The 15,335-nt window shown below is 37.1% G+C and overlaps 1 protein-coding gene across 3 annotated transcripts in view; it reads left to right on the plus strand.

Annotated features, from left to right (window-relative positions):
• The window catches only part of PPP1R9A (protein phosphatase 1 regulatory subunit 9A), a 151,589-nt gene extending 136,491 nt beyond the window's left edge, over positions 1 to 15,098 (plus strand). For 2 of the 3 annotated variants that reach the window (XM_062569142.1, XM_062569143.1), the window contains exons 16-19: positions 1,054 to 1,252; positions 3,947 to 4,066; positions 7,198 to 7,380; positions 8,392 to 15,098. In XM_062569142.1, the coding sequence (XP_062425126.1) occupies positions 1,054 to 1,252; positions 3,947 to 4,066; positions 7,198 to 7,380; positions 8,392 to 8,604 (715 nt within the window). In that variant the 3' untranslated portion in view covers positions 8,605 to 15,098. The remainder of the gene's footprint in view (positions 1 to 1,053; positions 1,253 to 3,946; positions 4,067 to 7,197; positions 7,381 to 8,391) is intronic. The other variant, XM_062569144.1, reaches the window with a different exon arrangement.
• The last annotated feature ends 237 nt before the right edge of the window (positions 15,099 to 15,335 follow it).

Consider the following 15,335-nt stretch of genomic DNA (forward strand, 5'->3'; position numbering starts at 1 on the left):
ACAAATCTAAAGTCATCAGCAAAGTTGTATATGCTTATGAGAGAAGTATGGGTGTTTGAAGTGTTAGACTGTAAATATCTGGCAGATACAGATTAAATACAGAAAAGAGACTTCACAATATACAGAGCTTGTACAGAGTTTTATATATATATATATATGTTAATAATATGTATGTTGTTAATAATATATACATGTGCTAATAATAATTTAGAAGCTGTCCAGAAGGTAGAAGTTGAGGGATACTTACATAATTGTATTTTACTGTTGGCTGCTAAAAGCCTTAGAAATTTCAAGCCCTGAAACAGGCTTTATTAGCATAAATATATAATTTGATATAAATAATACATTGAATTGTATATAGAGAATGTGATGTTTTCATAATTTCTTTGGGGCAGATACTTTGACTAGTTACTTCTAGTTTACATACTGTACAGTTGACATGATAGACTTACCTATTAATTTAGGCATTTTGTTTTGTAACTGTTACATTTTCTTTGATCACATTATCCATTGCAATATTTGTTATTACAAGGAGAAAAGCTGATCATATTGCATAGGCATTTCTTTCTTTCTTTTTTTTTTTATATTCATGTTTTTAAAATCAAGCTCTCTGTCAGTATTTATCTGGACCATCTACACTGATGGGTTCAAGTGCACAGTTCATTCTGCCTGTGCTCCCGCCCAAGCCAGACCTGTCTGGAAACCACTACCTGCTTGGGTCAGTGCTAGCTCTACTCTGTTTAATCATGCTGAGATGCCCTTGTGGCGCTTAAACGTACCAGCGCAGCTGTGTGGCTTCTGGGCTGGAGCTGGCTCACATCCAGGTAGTGGGAGTACAAGCTTTTGAGCTGATTCCTGTCTTTGTTGGGTAGATATCACGTGAGAGAGCTTGGGTTTAAAACAAACCAACAAACAAAGCTTTTTCTTCACTTATTGAAAGATTTCAAGGATGTCATTACCAGCTGCATACCATTGTGTTCTTTAGTCGCTGTTTACCTCTTTAGAATTTTTTTTATACTCTAACACAGATTCCTGCTCCTTTCTCTTAAACAGGACCACTGGAGAGATACTGCAGAAATCAGCAAATGCTAAATCTTTACTAGAACGATCCTCCTCTCTCCCACACTGTGTACCATTCACATGGTATGGAGAGAGCAGCAAGGGATCTAATTCTTCTAGCAACCTGCCATCACCTACCAGCTCAACTGAACCTTCTTCTGAAAATATAAGTCCAGCTAAAAAAGGGGCAAAGGTAGAAAATAAAAACTACCTTATTCCCACTGTGTTGAGTGGCATAATTGGCTTAATGTTTCTGGAGAAAGAAAAGGCCAATATGTTAATACTACAATAAACAGCGCATGGTGTTCATTGTGCAGTAAAAGCTCATCCGAACAGCGCATCTTTATCACTGTGCCATTCCACATTCTACCTTTATACTCCGTCTTTCCCTTAATGTACGTTAATTCAGTAAAGTAGCTGTGGTGTGCTGTACTGTGCCAAAACCAAGTGGTACCAGTGAAAATTAGCATTTGGATCCACAGAACAAATGCTAGATATGTGTATTCAATTGTAGATATTTTTCTGCATCCTTCTGGACTGAATACCTACCCATGGTTAATGTATAAATGCAAGTGAGGAAATGTTGTATGCTGTCAGTCATTTGCCTTTTTCTCCCCGGTAATGAAATCTGCTTGTCGTGCATGCTAGATGTTGGGCTTAATTCCGTATATGAAGATCCTTGAACTAAAAATATGAGCTATTACAATTTAATACATCTGTGTGATTCCTTTCTATGTGCATGAATGTTTCAGCATGTAACTCATTAAATAACCCTTAGTTACAGTAATATACTTAGTTTTTTCATGTTATTTGTTTTCACTTCTGTAAAATATTTATCTGCCTGTATCCTCTTACAACTTACAGCAACTTACTTTTTATATTGCTCTGGAAAAGAAACAGAAATGATGCTGATCTTTATATTCATGAATTTGAGTCATAATCGGAAATCTGATCTCTCCTTCTATTTACATATAATATATATACATAATAGCACTTTTCATTTATATGTATACACACGCGCGCACGCACATACACACATTTAATAGCGTATACATAATAGCTGTTTTCTCAGACATCTTATGCTTTTGTTGCCATAAGCTCTACGTGTCTTTCTTCTGCTATGTGCCAACTAGCTGTGATATAAAAAAAGACCACATTGCGTTATGTGCTAGGGAGGGTAACACAAGGTTGACCAGTCTAAATCAGATTGATTGAGAAGACCACAGACAAATTCTCAAGGTTAAAAATAAACTAATCCGTTACCTGGGTTAGATGAGGGTTAGACATGTGGATCCTATTTCTGCCTTTAAAGAAATATTTTGTAAAAATAGCTTTCAAATGGGGAGAAAAGCCAACCCTTTTACAGTTATTATTAGGTTGGTAAGCTAGTTTTATTTTGTTGTTCTTTGTGTGCTCCTTCATTATTATTTTTAGTGGGCCTTGGCTGTCGTATTTTTTTCCACAAAATTTTAAAAGACTAAAGTGAATCAGGACTGATATTGACACAAGATGAAAGATCAGTCAGAATATTTTAAAAAAAGAAAAAGAGATTCACACTACAGGAAGTAGAACCATGAAGTTCCTTGCCTACAAATGCCATGGAGGCTAAAGTTTACTTACAAGGAAAGCTGCTCAGGTGTCCTAGTCCTCTGTAAAGAAACGGGAAAAGCAGAACAGTAAATCTAAAAGTTGATGTGAGAAAACTGAGCACAAAAGCTTTCTGGTGTTCTCTGTAAAGTTTGTGATCTCTTAAACTAACGGTGTCAATTTAGGTTTTTTAAGCACAAACTGATGTCACTTTTCAGTGGGATTTCCAGCAGAGCTAAGAGAATCAAGACTTGGTGTTCTTCCTGTTTTCAGAAGAGAAAGCTCAAATATCTCTTGGAGGATAATATGATAAAAACAATTTTTTGAAATTTTCTTTTTGGTTTTGAATGATGTAGTGTTTGGATCCATTTTTTAAAATTCAATATCAGAAGTGAATTGAATTTACTGTTCAACTAGATGTTAGATTAAAATAGGTGAAAGAGGTCTCAGTAGAGAGTAGAGGTCTCAATATAAACTGTATTTTCAATTTCAATGGAATATTATGATATCCTTAATTTTTTTTTGTTTACTGTTGTTCTCAGATCAGACTGTTTCACTCTAATAGAAAATACTTGTTAATTTTTGTATTCCTCTGATGGTGATTTCATTTTATTCCTAGAAAAAAATGTGCATGCTTTTGCTATTCTTTGCTATAAAGTGTGATGTTTGTCATTACATTTAAGACAAAGTAATACTTGTATTTATGGTTTTTGTTTCAGTAAATAGTATTTGATATCACAAGATCTCTTTTACCTTCATTTTTTTTCTAAAGGTATAGATAAAGAGGAAGATCCTTTCACTTTTTAGGGGATTATTTGGGGCTCAGAAATGGTTTCACAGGATATTCTCCTTGTTCTTTCAATAGCAATTTTAACTTTTCTCTGATAATTAATCCGCTGTCCTAGTCTTTGTGCTACTGCGTGTGCCTATGCTTGTCCTAAATGTGTGAAGTACAGTGAAATGCTATTGATTAACCATCAGAAGCAATAATTTAGCACCATGATGACAGCCAGCATCTGTAAGGGAAGTCTGCAAATTGCTTACAAACCTTTTTGTTATTCATTGAGACATTAAGCTGACAAAGATATCTCATAAAATATGTAGTGATAAAAATATTTCCTATTTTATAAACATATTAACAGTACTAAAGATAAGGCTTCATAATCTGTTTTCTCACTGGTCTGATGAATGATTGAAAGCACTCCTAAACTGTGCCAACCTGGAGAACAAAAAGCAAATTTCCCTTTTAGATACACTTCTGAGATAATTTGTTCATTCTAACTCATCTTTTTCTCTACAGAATTTCACATTGAATGATGACTTCAGTCCTAGCAGCACAAGTTCAGCTGACTTGAGTGGTTTAGGAGCAGAACCCAAAACCCCAGGTTTCTCACACTCCTTAGCACTGTCATCAGATGAGGTATGCTGATGAAATTGTTTAAGGTGGGAAATAGTTTTCTTTCTCTCATGCCTTTTTTCTTGGTAGTTAAATAATAAAGGGGAGGGTTTTTAAGGCAATAGAATGAGAGAAGAGCCCGTAGTGGGAGACTATAGTTTCTCTTCATGTAATAATCATTTGAAATAAAAATCCTATGGTAGGAAAGCGAAGTGCTTTTGGTTTCCTACAAGGTACTGTGCTTCACACATTTCAATACACATTTCCTACATTTTAAATATGTACATGTGAACCAGTATACATGTACGCTAAAACGGGCATAGGTTAAACAATTTTGAGATAATGAAGATACAATATAGTTGGCTGAATGTAGTTGTGATGTAAAGCCCCTTCACATCATAGACTAATTTTTACCCTAATATATTAAAATGATAATGACCTGTACATGCATTTTTTGTATAATACCACACCTAAAAGTATATATACTGATTAGAATGTTTATGAGTTAATCCAGTTTGCATTCTCTTTGTGCTTTCTTTGCATACACACAGTGGTCTGAATTCAGGTCTTTCAAACTAGATTTTTGTTTGAACAGTGATAGCATGCAGAAGGTTTCACAATCCTATAAATTGATGACAGAGTTGAGTTGAATATATTTTGAAAATGTATCTCTGAAATATTAGCTTTGTAGCTGAACTGTCAGTGAAGCTGCACAGTTTGACAATAGCTGATAATGCGTCCAGTTGACTCAGGAAACTTGTGTCTTTGTTCTCCTCAGGCTCTGAATAAGAACTTAATATTTTTCACTTGCAGTTTGAGCCAGTACTTTTTCTAAAGAGGAAGAGGTTGAAATATCTGTTTCTTTTTTCTTTTTGATTCTTTTATTTCTTTTTTTTTTTTTTTTTGTTACTATTGCTGCCTGCTTCTTTTGCATAGGTTTAAATACAAACAGCTGTTCTGTGCAACCCCTTTTGCCAAAATGCAAGTCTACAAGACCAAATATTCTTTAGAGATTATTACTGCAGATAGTAAAAGGACAGACATTTACAAGAGCCACAATGCAGTGGTAGTCAAAAATTTCTATATTGAAAACAACAAAGTGATTTTTTATTTAGTATTAATATCTTGACAACACATTTTAGTCTCTCACCGTTTTTTATTCCCAATGTATGATATATTGTCAAAATGCCCTATTTCTAGTGGTATTGAATTAAAAGTTTGAAAGTGCTTCCATCTTATTTGTTCAGCCTTCTACTTTGTCAGTTCTAAAACACCAACTCTGAACAGGACTACAAAAGTAAATGTGTTTTCTCAGTGCTCTGCTATGTACCAAGTTGCAGCCTCAGATTCAGGCAGCATGTCCAGTAAGAGCTGCAGTGGAAATGTACACAAGTGCCCTTGCAGAGGGTTAAACTAGGATTGCTCTTTAACCTTTGATAGCATATTGGTGCAAACTCTTCTCCTTCATTTCCACTTCTCTGGCAGATCTGACATAATTACTTGAAAGACACTCAAGAATGAAAAGGAAAGGGTGGAGAGGGAACCCAGTTCTTGGGCTTCGCACCCCTCTAATTGGGTTTTGCTCTTCCATTTGGAGCCATCAGCAAAATTTCCATTGACTTCAGCCTGTCAAGACCAGGAACTCCAAGGAGTTTTCTTTGGCACAGTTGCAGGCTTAGCTGCCAAATCGTGTGTGTGTTGAGCTTTCAACATAACCTCTCTGCTTCTGGAAATAATTTTTTTAAAGAAATCTCTTTGTTTTTGAGTAGTCATATCCGTTTGCAAATCTTGGTGCTGCCCTTGCCTGAACTCTTACATGCTGTTACATGTTCTGTATTTTGTTTCTATAATGCTTTTCTTTTCCATTTCTTTGTTGCTCCCTCACTCAGAGCCTGGATATGATTGATGATGAGGTGAGATACTAGTGAGCTGTTTGTGGTGAATTGTGTGATCATGGCGTAGCAATATATTGTCTCATTTGCAGATTTACACTTCTTGTTTTACTGCGCTGCGTGGCAAACCCCCTTGTTTAAGCACAATGTGCAGATGTCACTGGCTCCTCTCTCCCTGTCTTTAGTTCTCCCCTCCTTTCTGTTAAGAGTTGTCAAGGTCAAAGCAAATTGCATTTTTTGTAGTATGGTAGAAGGCAAGAGGGGTCCATTTCAGACCAAATCCACAAGGCCAAGCGTCAGCTGGACTGAGCTCATGCTGGCTTTAAGAGAAGAAAAAGATAGTGCTAGATGGGTCTTTTCCCCATCCCTGAGAAACAGACACCCAGAAACTTAAACAGCTCCCAGCATCATTTAAACCAGTGCAAAAGCTGTTCTAATGTAAGACAGCTGCTGCAGCCCGTAGCAGCTGCCTCTCTGACCAAAGGTTGAACAGAGTATCTTTTGTTTCAGGCCCTGCTGGCATACCCCTGGGTGGAATAAAGTGGCAGAGGGAGGACACCAGGCTAGCTCCACCAGCTGTACGACACCCTGAGCCCCCCGCAGCCTCTCCTAGTGCTGTTCTTGTGCAGTTTTCTCAGCAGCACAACATGTTCAGAACAGGGCCAAGGCTGGGGGTTCTCTGTGTTTTCTTTACTGTTCCTCTGTGTTGTCTCATAGTCTTCCACAGATAGTATCAGTTTCACTCGCTATTTTATGTCATCACTTTGAACTTCAGAATGGTTTTCTGAGGGCTTTTTTTCCTGAATTTCATGTCTTATAGCTTAAACATACCATAGAGATCTATGAATGTACCTGGGAAGGGGAATGCAGAGTTCCCTGCATCCTTTAGAAATGTTCTAATTTGAAGAATTAAAATCTCTAGAGGGAATGGGAGCATAACTTTATTGAATTATGCCACACAGACATTTCAGTCCATGTTTGGATTAAAAGGAATGACAGTTCCTTTTCTTCTTCTATTTATAAATAGACAAATATATATAAATTTATAAATATGTATAAATAGAAGACTGTGTAGGTACCTTGTACCAATTCTTAGATAAATTGGATAGATACAGAGGTAATTTAAATGGTGCAAAATTGTTAATATAGCAGTATAAAGATGGTACAAATATCTCTGCTCTGATGTTGATGGTTTGTACAGAACAATGCTGTTACTAGTCAGTGTTACCCTTTTAATAATAATGCAGCGTGTTTTTGTCACAGATCCTTGATGATGGACAGTCTCCTAAACACAGTCAGTGTCAGAATCGTGCTGTTCAGGAGTGGAGCGTGCAGCAGGTTTCCCACTGGTTAATGAGCCTGAACCTTGAACAGTATGTTTCTGAATTCAGTGCCCAAAACATTAATGGGGAGCATCTCCTTCAACTGGATGGGAGTAAGCTCAAGGTAACTGACTATCTGAACTTCAAGACTATCTGTATTACTCACTTCAGATTTTAAGGAAAGTAAGAATTCTGCAAGAAAATAAAGAATCTCTGTGCATTGAATGATGACAAACTGGAATAATAAACACAAAGGAGATAGATAGCCACAGCATCATTTCACAAAATTCCCATATGTATTTAGATCAGAAGCCTCAGAAACACAGGGCATTTGCTTTGTGAAAACTCTGAGTGTATATAATGTATCTGAGTGTATATAATGTATTTCCATGCATTAATCATATAGCGGCATGTACAAGTGGTATTTGCATGCGTGTATCTCATCCAGCTCTATTTTGCAAAAGAGTGGTTCACAGAAAATAGTAAATAGAAATGCATCAGTAGTAGTTACTGAAAAAATGGATTACTGTGATACTAGAGGTTAAGTTGGACAGCAATTGTGCAATGTTAGAACTAGATACAGTTTTGGTATATGAAGTATATATTGTTTATTGCAGTGGAAATGTGAGCCTACTTTTCTCAAAAATAATTTCAGATAGGAGTTGTGGACTGCTTAGTGCATATCTGAAAGTCAAAGTTTTGCCGTTTCGGGTTGGGAACCCTTCCATTATGAAATTTTCTGCTGACCATTTCATTCGCTCTAGGATTTTTACAGGAGTACAGAGACTTTTGACTAAGGGACATCAGTGGGAACTGGGAGGTCTTCTTCAGCATAGAAGACTTCAAGCAAATTGTTTAATCTTTCTATGTCACATTTGATCAGTGAAATCAATATAGTAAAACTTTGGTTGCAATGAGATCTAATTCTTTCATATTCTAGAAGTTGAAAGTATAGGAAGAAGTATAAACTAATGTTACTTACATTTCAGTAATGTGTCTGAGTCTATCTCAGATCAGCTTGGTTGTGATAGCCTTCTACTTAAGAAGAGTTACTATCAGAATACTAAGAAAATTGTGATGGATTAAAGTGTATGAGATACTACTACTTTTTTAAACTTGTTTTCCCCCATCTCAGGCTCTTGGTATGACATCTTCCCAAGACAGAGCAATCATTAAAAAGAAACTAAAGGAAATGAAAACATCCATGGAGAAAGCTCGCAAAGCTCAAGAGAAAATGGAGAAGCAAAGGGAAAAGCTTAGGAAGAAGGAACAAGAGCAACTGCAGAGAAAATCCAAGAGAACAGACAAGTCTTCGTCAGATGCGACAGATGGCACTAATGAGCAGTGATAAGCAGACCTACTACTATGTTAGTAATGTGGAGGCACTTCAAGGGAAGAGAAAGTCTCATCCAAGCCAGTGCCCCTTCAGCCTTCTTGTATTTCATTACACAAGAGTATATACACAGAAATGGGGCTATACATAGAATGAGTAGGGAAATTTATATTGTGTAGTTTTATTTTCCTGCGTATTCAGTTCATGTTTGTTGTTGTTGCCATGCTAAACAACTCCAGATCCTCAGTTTGTTTTGTTGTTGTTGACAGCTAACAGATTTCATATTTTTGTGGCAGTGTTTCCTTCCAAACTACTCTTTTCTGTTGAGCTCTGTGTGTTCGGTCACTTCAGTACCCAGCAAGATGCTGAGGAGCATGGTCTACTGCTTCACGTGTGCTGAGTAGGATGGCTAGTCAGAATGACTGGTGAATGTTTATTCAGCTGAGTAAAAGTTGCTGTTCTCTCTCCAATAGAGTTGACTTAACTTTCTAACTGGAATTTCAGCTTCTTTACGGTGTTTTGATACTCAGTTCTATCTACTGGAAGAAGTTTCATCTTGCATCAGTACCTTGAAGTGACACTGCTTTGGAAATGCGACTGTTCAGTGACTTCTTATTATACACTGGAGATAAAGACAGGAGAGTCAATACTGCCCCCGGGAAAAAGACAGGAGGTGAAACTCTTTCTGTTAACTGTAAAATAGTTTAATCCAGGAAGGAGGCAAAGCCTTAAATGATTATGTGGGTTTACACAGAAATCAGAGGATAACATTTATCCTTTGGATATCTGAGCAAGGATGAATTTCTATCTAGAGCACAGCATACAAATCTGTATAAATTTCATTGTGCTCCCAGTGTGTGTAGGCAACTTACTTATAGCACACTCTGCTTTCTTTTTCATGTATTTTGACCAGGAAACTGGATTTATGTTGCTCTGTTTTTTCAAGGAAAGCACTACATCTTCAGATTCGTTCTCCAATAAGCACTGGGAGAATAAGCTTTGTGCTGTGCTATTATGAAGCTGTCAGTGGAAACATTTATCAGACTCAAGTCTGTTAAAGACTTTTCAGTTTTTAAAGAAGTGCACTTTAAGAAGAGGAAGAAGAGGGATTCTGGTTAAAATAAAATTCAGTACATTGCTGTTAAGATCAGTGCTGCCATGGAGGTGAAGGTTACTAAATCCAAAGCTGCCATATATTAACGGTTTTGATTAGTGTGTTTAGCCCCAGTAAAAATAGAATTTTTAGGCACAGGCTGTAGAATGTTTGGATAATTTAACTGGTGACTGTATTACATGCTTGAGAGATTTCTGTTTTCCTGATGAAGCTGGTATGTAGTTTTGACTATGACAGAAGCAAACAGTATATCTTGCACTATATGATGCTACTGCCTCTTAAGAAGAGTATTAAAATATCCAGTATTTCTTCATAGGAATGGAAAGACAGCAGGCAAGTATCCACAATGAGAAATTAAGTGTATTACCCTATTACTTTGTAGTCAAAGCTAACTGTGTAGCAGCGTTTATAGTTCAGGAACATCTCTTCCCTTTCATGCATTCTGGAAGTTGCAGTCTCCATCTGGTCCATCCTACTAACCTGTATGTTGTTTAAGCTGTTGATGCAAAGTCAGAAACTTGAACTTGACAGTCTAAAAATTGATTCAAAATACTGAATTATTTTAAGGAAAATCTTTGTTTTAGTTGGGCTTGGCTTCCGTTCTGCACTTTGACATACAGACAGTCTGTAAAGCTCTCTGGAGCTGAGAGATTTAAAACAGTTGGGATGCAATGTTTATAGTTAAATTTCTTAATGTGGAATGTTAAGTTTTCAGTTTAATCGTAATAGTTTCTTTGACATGTAAAATGAACTGTAAACTGATAGCGTCTAGTTCATTTAAAACTAATAGACAACAGACCTACTTAGTATTAGCTTTATTTTTTCTTCCACATGCAATTACTACACGTTTCTGATATGTACTCTATTGAAATATAAAAATGAAATTGTGGTAAAAGATACTTCCTGATATTTCTGAAGACTTGTGATATTTTTCTTGAGATAAAGAGACCTTTGGCAAAAAAATATATAGCTATTAGTGAAAATTCTGTATTAAAGTGAATCTTTCTGCAATCTTTGTAGAAGAAAAATTGTACAAATTGAGTAATAAGGGCTCTGTGAAATTAGCATACAGTTATTTTAGGAGGTTATAGTACCTATATTTTATATATAGGTATATATATAGGTATACATATAACCTCCTATATTTTAGGAGGTTATATATACAAGTAAGAGACGTTATCTGGAAGAAACTGGAAATTTAATATTTTAAAAACAAAGTTGATAATTGCATTCAATGATGATTTTCTCTTTAAGTTATGTTTACATTACAGTAATGTTTTAAGTGGTTGTATGTAATAATCTAAGGAAGTGTCCCTATTTGATTTTCTTCATCTTCTTAGAAACTTGTGCAGACTTCTTGGCATTATACATTGAGTTTACTATTTTGCTGCTTGGAACCTAGTGCCTAGTTAATCTTTGTAAATCAGGTTCTTATTCTGCAGAATAACTAACTAATTTGACTTAAGTCTTTCAAGTATTCAGGGGTTTTTTATTGCTTTGTAGTAATGTTACTTTGTTATTCTCTGATTTAAAAAAAAATTTAACTTCAAACAGTAACTTAGATTTAAAATAAGAGCATAAAATGCCTGTCGATTAATGGCTGAAAACAGAGCGAACCAAGCAATGTCAAGAGTTTCACTCTTTGTTCTGTGATAAAAAAGGTTTAGGTGGTTCCTTTTGTTAAGTATAGCAACTCGGTTTTGGGACATACAGAAATGTCACTGGATTACAGATGTAAGGACCAATGCAGTTTAAGACCTTTATTACTGTTTCATAAGATCTTTGAAGTTGTGTTGCGTTTTTCTCCTTATATACTGAAATGGCATATATGAAAGAGAAGATATGGATGTCACTCATCATTCTCAACTTAAAACTTCCTGTAAAACATGCTAAGTCAGACAAGTGCATGTTGCTGTGTAAAAAGAAGAAACAAACATCCCACGCTAAGTGACTGGAAAGACTTCCCGTTCACCTGCACATGTAACTGTAAGCTACTTCTGCATCTCTGTTTTTGGAGTTAAAGCAGTTTTGTATATGCTGACTGGTCTAGCCAACTTTAAAACTCTGTGCAGGCAGCTCGGTGTTTCTGCTCTTCTAGCCGTGCATCTGTGCTGGCTGCACGCCTCGGTGAGCCTAGCTGGCTGTCAGTGTTGACCGCCCCGTTACCGTTGATAGCCACTTTTGTGAATTGTGGTTCTGCTCATACAGTTGAGTTACTGCCCTGATACATATATCTAGCTTCTGACAGAGTGAAGAAGTGGGCTGCAGTGAAAAAAAAGAAGAGTTAATAGGAAATGGTACTTTGAAAAAACAGAAAATAGAAGATGCAACATTGCTGGTTACTTTAGCCCTAAAAAAGCTAGTGTTTGCATTGAGATTCTGAAGAGAATGATGGCTCTGCTCTGTCCAAATCTGCCAAACATACTGACATTATTCACTTCCACTGGGCATTCTGCTGTGGGTGGCTGCCTGCAGCCATGTGACGTGAGCATTAAAACTGCTAATTAGATTTCAGTTTGCCTGGGCAGATCAGGACGGGGGAACGAAGAGCCCGACCTGTTGTGTGCAGTGCACGGTAGTGTTGCTCACTGGTGCTTGCATTTCACCCACCCATCTAAGCAGCTCTGGTGGGAGTCCTTGTAAGCAGAGCCTGTTCTAGATCAAAGGTTAGAATAAAACAGTAGAACAAAAGCCCATAATAAAGTGCTAAACAGAGCTAGGTAATGTTTGTATCTGAGTGTACCCAAATGCTTTTGCAGAGTTTTGTTTTTTTGGTTTTGGTTTTGGTTGTTTTTTCAAAGGTATCTGTTGTGCCATGACTCTAGTCTGCTGCAGGGATGCAACAAGAATTGAGTTTTTACAAGAATTACTGCACAGCCTTCCTCAGCAGCTTGCCAGCCCTTTACTCTCCCTGGCATTCAGAGGTGCCCTAAGCAACACAGGGTCCTAATACTTTAGCTACTTCAAAGCAACTGCAACCTCTTGAGCTACTTCACCTTCAGCTCCTGGTCCACATGCTATTGGGTAAGAGGTGGGCAATGTGGATGAATTTGTTTGCACTTAAAGTCAGTGAAAGAAATCACGTTCTTAGTAGTGCAGAATCCAGCCCTGCTGTAGGAGAGAGAAGGCTGATCATCAACTGTATATGGCCAAGAAGCACCATTCTGGATGCCCTCACAACACTGAAAATCAGAAGAAGTTTGCATGCATTCAGCTGTCATTCTTTAAAAATCTGCAGTGCAGTCTGTACTGTTTGTTACTGCTGCAGTTTAAAGAAGGTTTTCAAGAATAAAGTCATGTGTTAATTTCTTAGTATGTATTTACAGAGAGAGAGAGAGAGAGAGAGAATATTGTCCTGTCAACAAGAAAGCAAAACCTGATATTGCTCTTTTAGGTGTGGCTTCTTGCCCTGCAAAGTCATGATAGAGGGGCTGGGCCGGTTTAGCAGCGCTTCCCTCGTTCCATGCGCTCCCTCACTTTAAAACCTCAGGAAACCTGTGCTGTGGTCCAAAACACTGAAAAAAAAATAGATGTTTGAAAAAAACTGGCACATGTTTGATTAACTTGTAAGTCTTTAACAGTTGAAACGGGCAAAGTGCACAAAGCAGTTAGATGTTTTTGGATTGGTTTTGTTAAACCAGTGATTGAGAATAATGAAATAAATCAGCCTTTCTAGAAAGGAAAATGTTCAAGTGATGGGGTTTGTGGCTTGATTCTTCTTTAAATAAATATGTATGATTTTGTGTGTGTACATACATATGTACATACATAGATTTTCATACAGATTTACACTGCATTGAGATTAGTAGCAGTGAGTATGTAGGTAACTGTGAGTTACAGGGCTGTTGGTACATAATCTACACATCAAAGGGTCCTGATACCATAAAGAAACTCAGACGAGATAAGTGCTAGCAGCTGGTCTCACCAGTGTGCTCCCCTTTGCTGTGCTGATAGCTTTACTCACTGTTTCCTTGTAATGTTGTATGTATTTGACAGATCACAAGATTTTAAAGTTTTGTTAAAACCATATTGAGAACTGCCTTTTGTGTGTCTTTCTGCATGTTGTCCTCTCTTTATTTTTTGGCAGGATTGATTTATTAGAGTGTTAGTATTTTAGGGAAAATTTGTTTATATATTTTGTAAACCTAATTTTGATTTCTGTTGGAGTGCTTTGAGCAGCTCATTATTGAGCAGGATTGTAAGTAAGTGGTGTCAGACGTGACCTACCCAGTGATTGCGGTTGACTGTAGGTCATTTGCAAGTTGCACAGTCTTTTCAGTTACCTCCTGTATGTATTTTATTCTACCTTTTCCACCTGTGAAACTGTGTGATTTTTTTTTCCAAGCTGTGATTCCATATCTATGACATTGAGCTCTCCAATCTCCCTTCATAAAATGAGTTTTCTGTCACTAACTGGCAGTGAGACTGGTACTTTAGCTACAGGCATTAGGTCATGACTCAAAAGATGTGTCCTAGTGGAAGATTTGGCTTTAGTGCTCAGTGTTGCCTCTTGCTTTGGACGTTTGGACTCTTGGGAACTGATCGGTTGGTTTATAAAACCTGATCTTCTGAGTTGGGAGAGGTTTTTCTCCAGGCTGGGGAGATGAGGAGGGACAGCAGCTCAGGAGATGAGTCCCAGCTCAATAACCAAGGAGCCTTAGGCTGGTGCTATGGGTGTCCATGACACCAGCGGAGCAGACTCAGGCCCCAGCGATGGAGAGTCGAAAGGAAGCAGGGAGCACAGGGCACCAGCCATAAGGAATAAACAGACCATTCTAAAATGGGGAATGCACAGTGAACCGCTCTTCTAACTATATATACTTTCCCTTACACATTTGCTGTCTTAACTACTGCGTATGTATTTTCCAGTCATGTTGCAATGGTAACTCACTGGTAGCTGAGAAGTGTTAAACATATTGCTAGACAACCAGGCAGCTAAAAGACTAATATGCACTGTGCTCACTGTAAAAATTGGCTTCTTTTCTTGTTTCTTTTTATATGATAGGAGGAGGTTTGTTGCGCCTTTTTTTTTTTTTTGTTAGAGGTCAAATGTATATGAAGTGCATGTTATTCTGAAGATTTTGTTTGTACATCTTGCTGTCTAATCATCTGCATGGAAGACACAGTAGTGCCATGTCTGAGCTTGTTCTCTTGTGCTTGGTTAATATGAACTTCTCTAGATTGTTGAGTTTTCCCCTAAAACAACATTCTTTAGTTATTTGGAGGCATCAAAATAAAGAAAAACACAGTGGCCCTTTGTTTTCTTACAGTTTAAATACAACAACAAAAACCTTGTGGTTTAAAGTTAATTTGTTAGTGTAAATAAATTTCTTGCCAATGAGTATTATTGTTGTTAGACAACGAATGCAATAAAATGAGAAATCCTGAATCTTTATTAGAATTTGTATTGAGTCTTCACTCTCCTACTCACTGGTTGGTCATTCCAGAAGTAATGATAAATTGTAAGCACGACTGGACAAATGCTTCTGCATGTGTTAGAGCTTTACCCACTTGTTCCTTCGTTCTGCTTAGTGCTGAAGGTGATTATTTTAATCCCAGCTGTTAGGCAAAGTAGTGTCATACCCAGACCTCAGATTGGATCACATTTGCAAGCTATTATTATGTTTAAAAA

Source organism: Rhea pennata, chromosome 2, assembly GCF_028389875.1.
Source record: "Rhea pennata isolate bPtePen1 chromosome 2, bPtePen1.pri, whole genome shotgun sequence".
In the NCBI taxonomy this organism is placed as follows: Eukaryota; Metazoa; Chordata; class Aves; order Rheiformes; family Rheidae; genus Rhea; species Rhea pennata.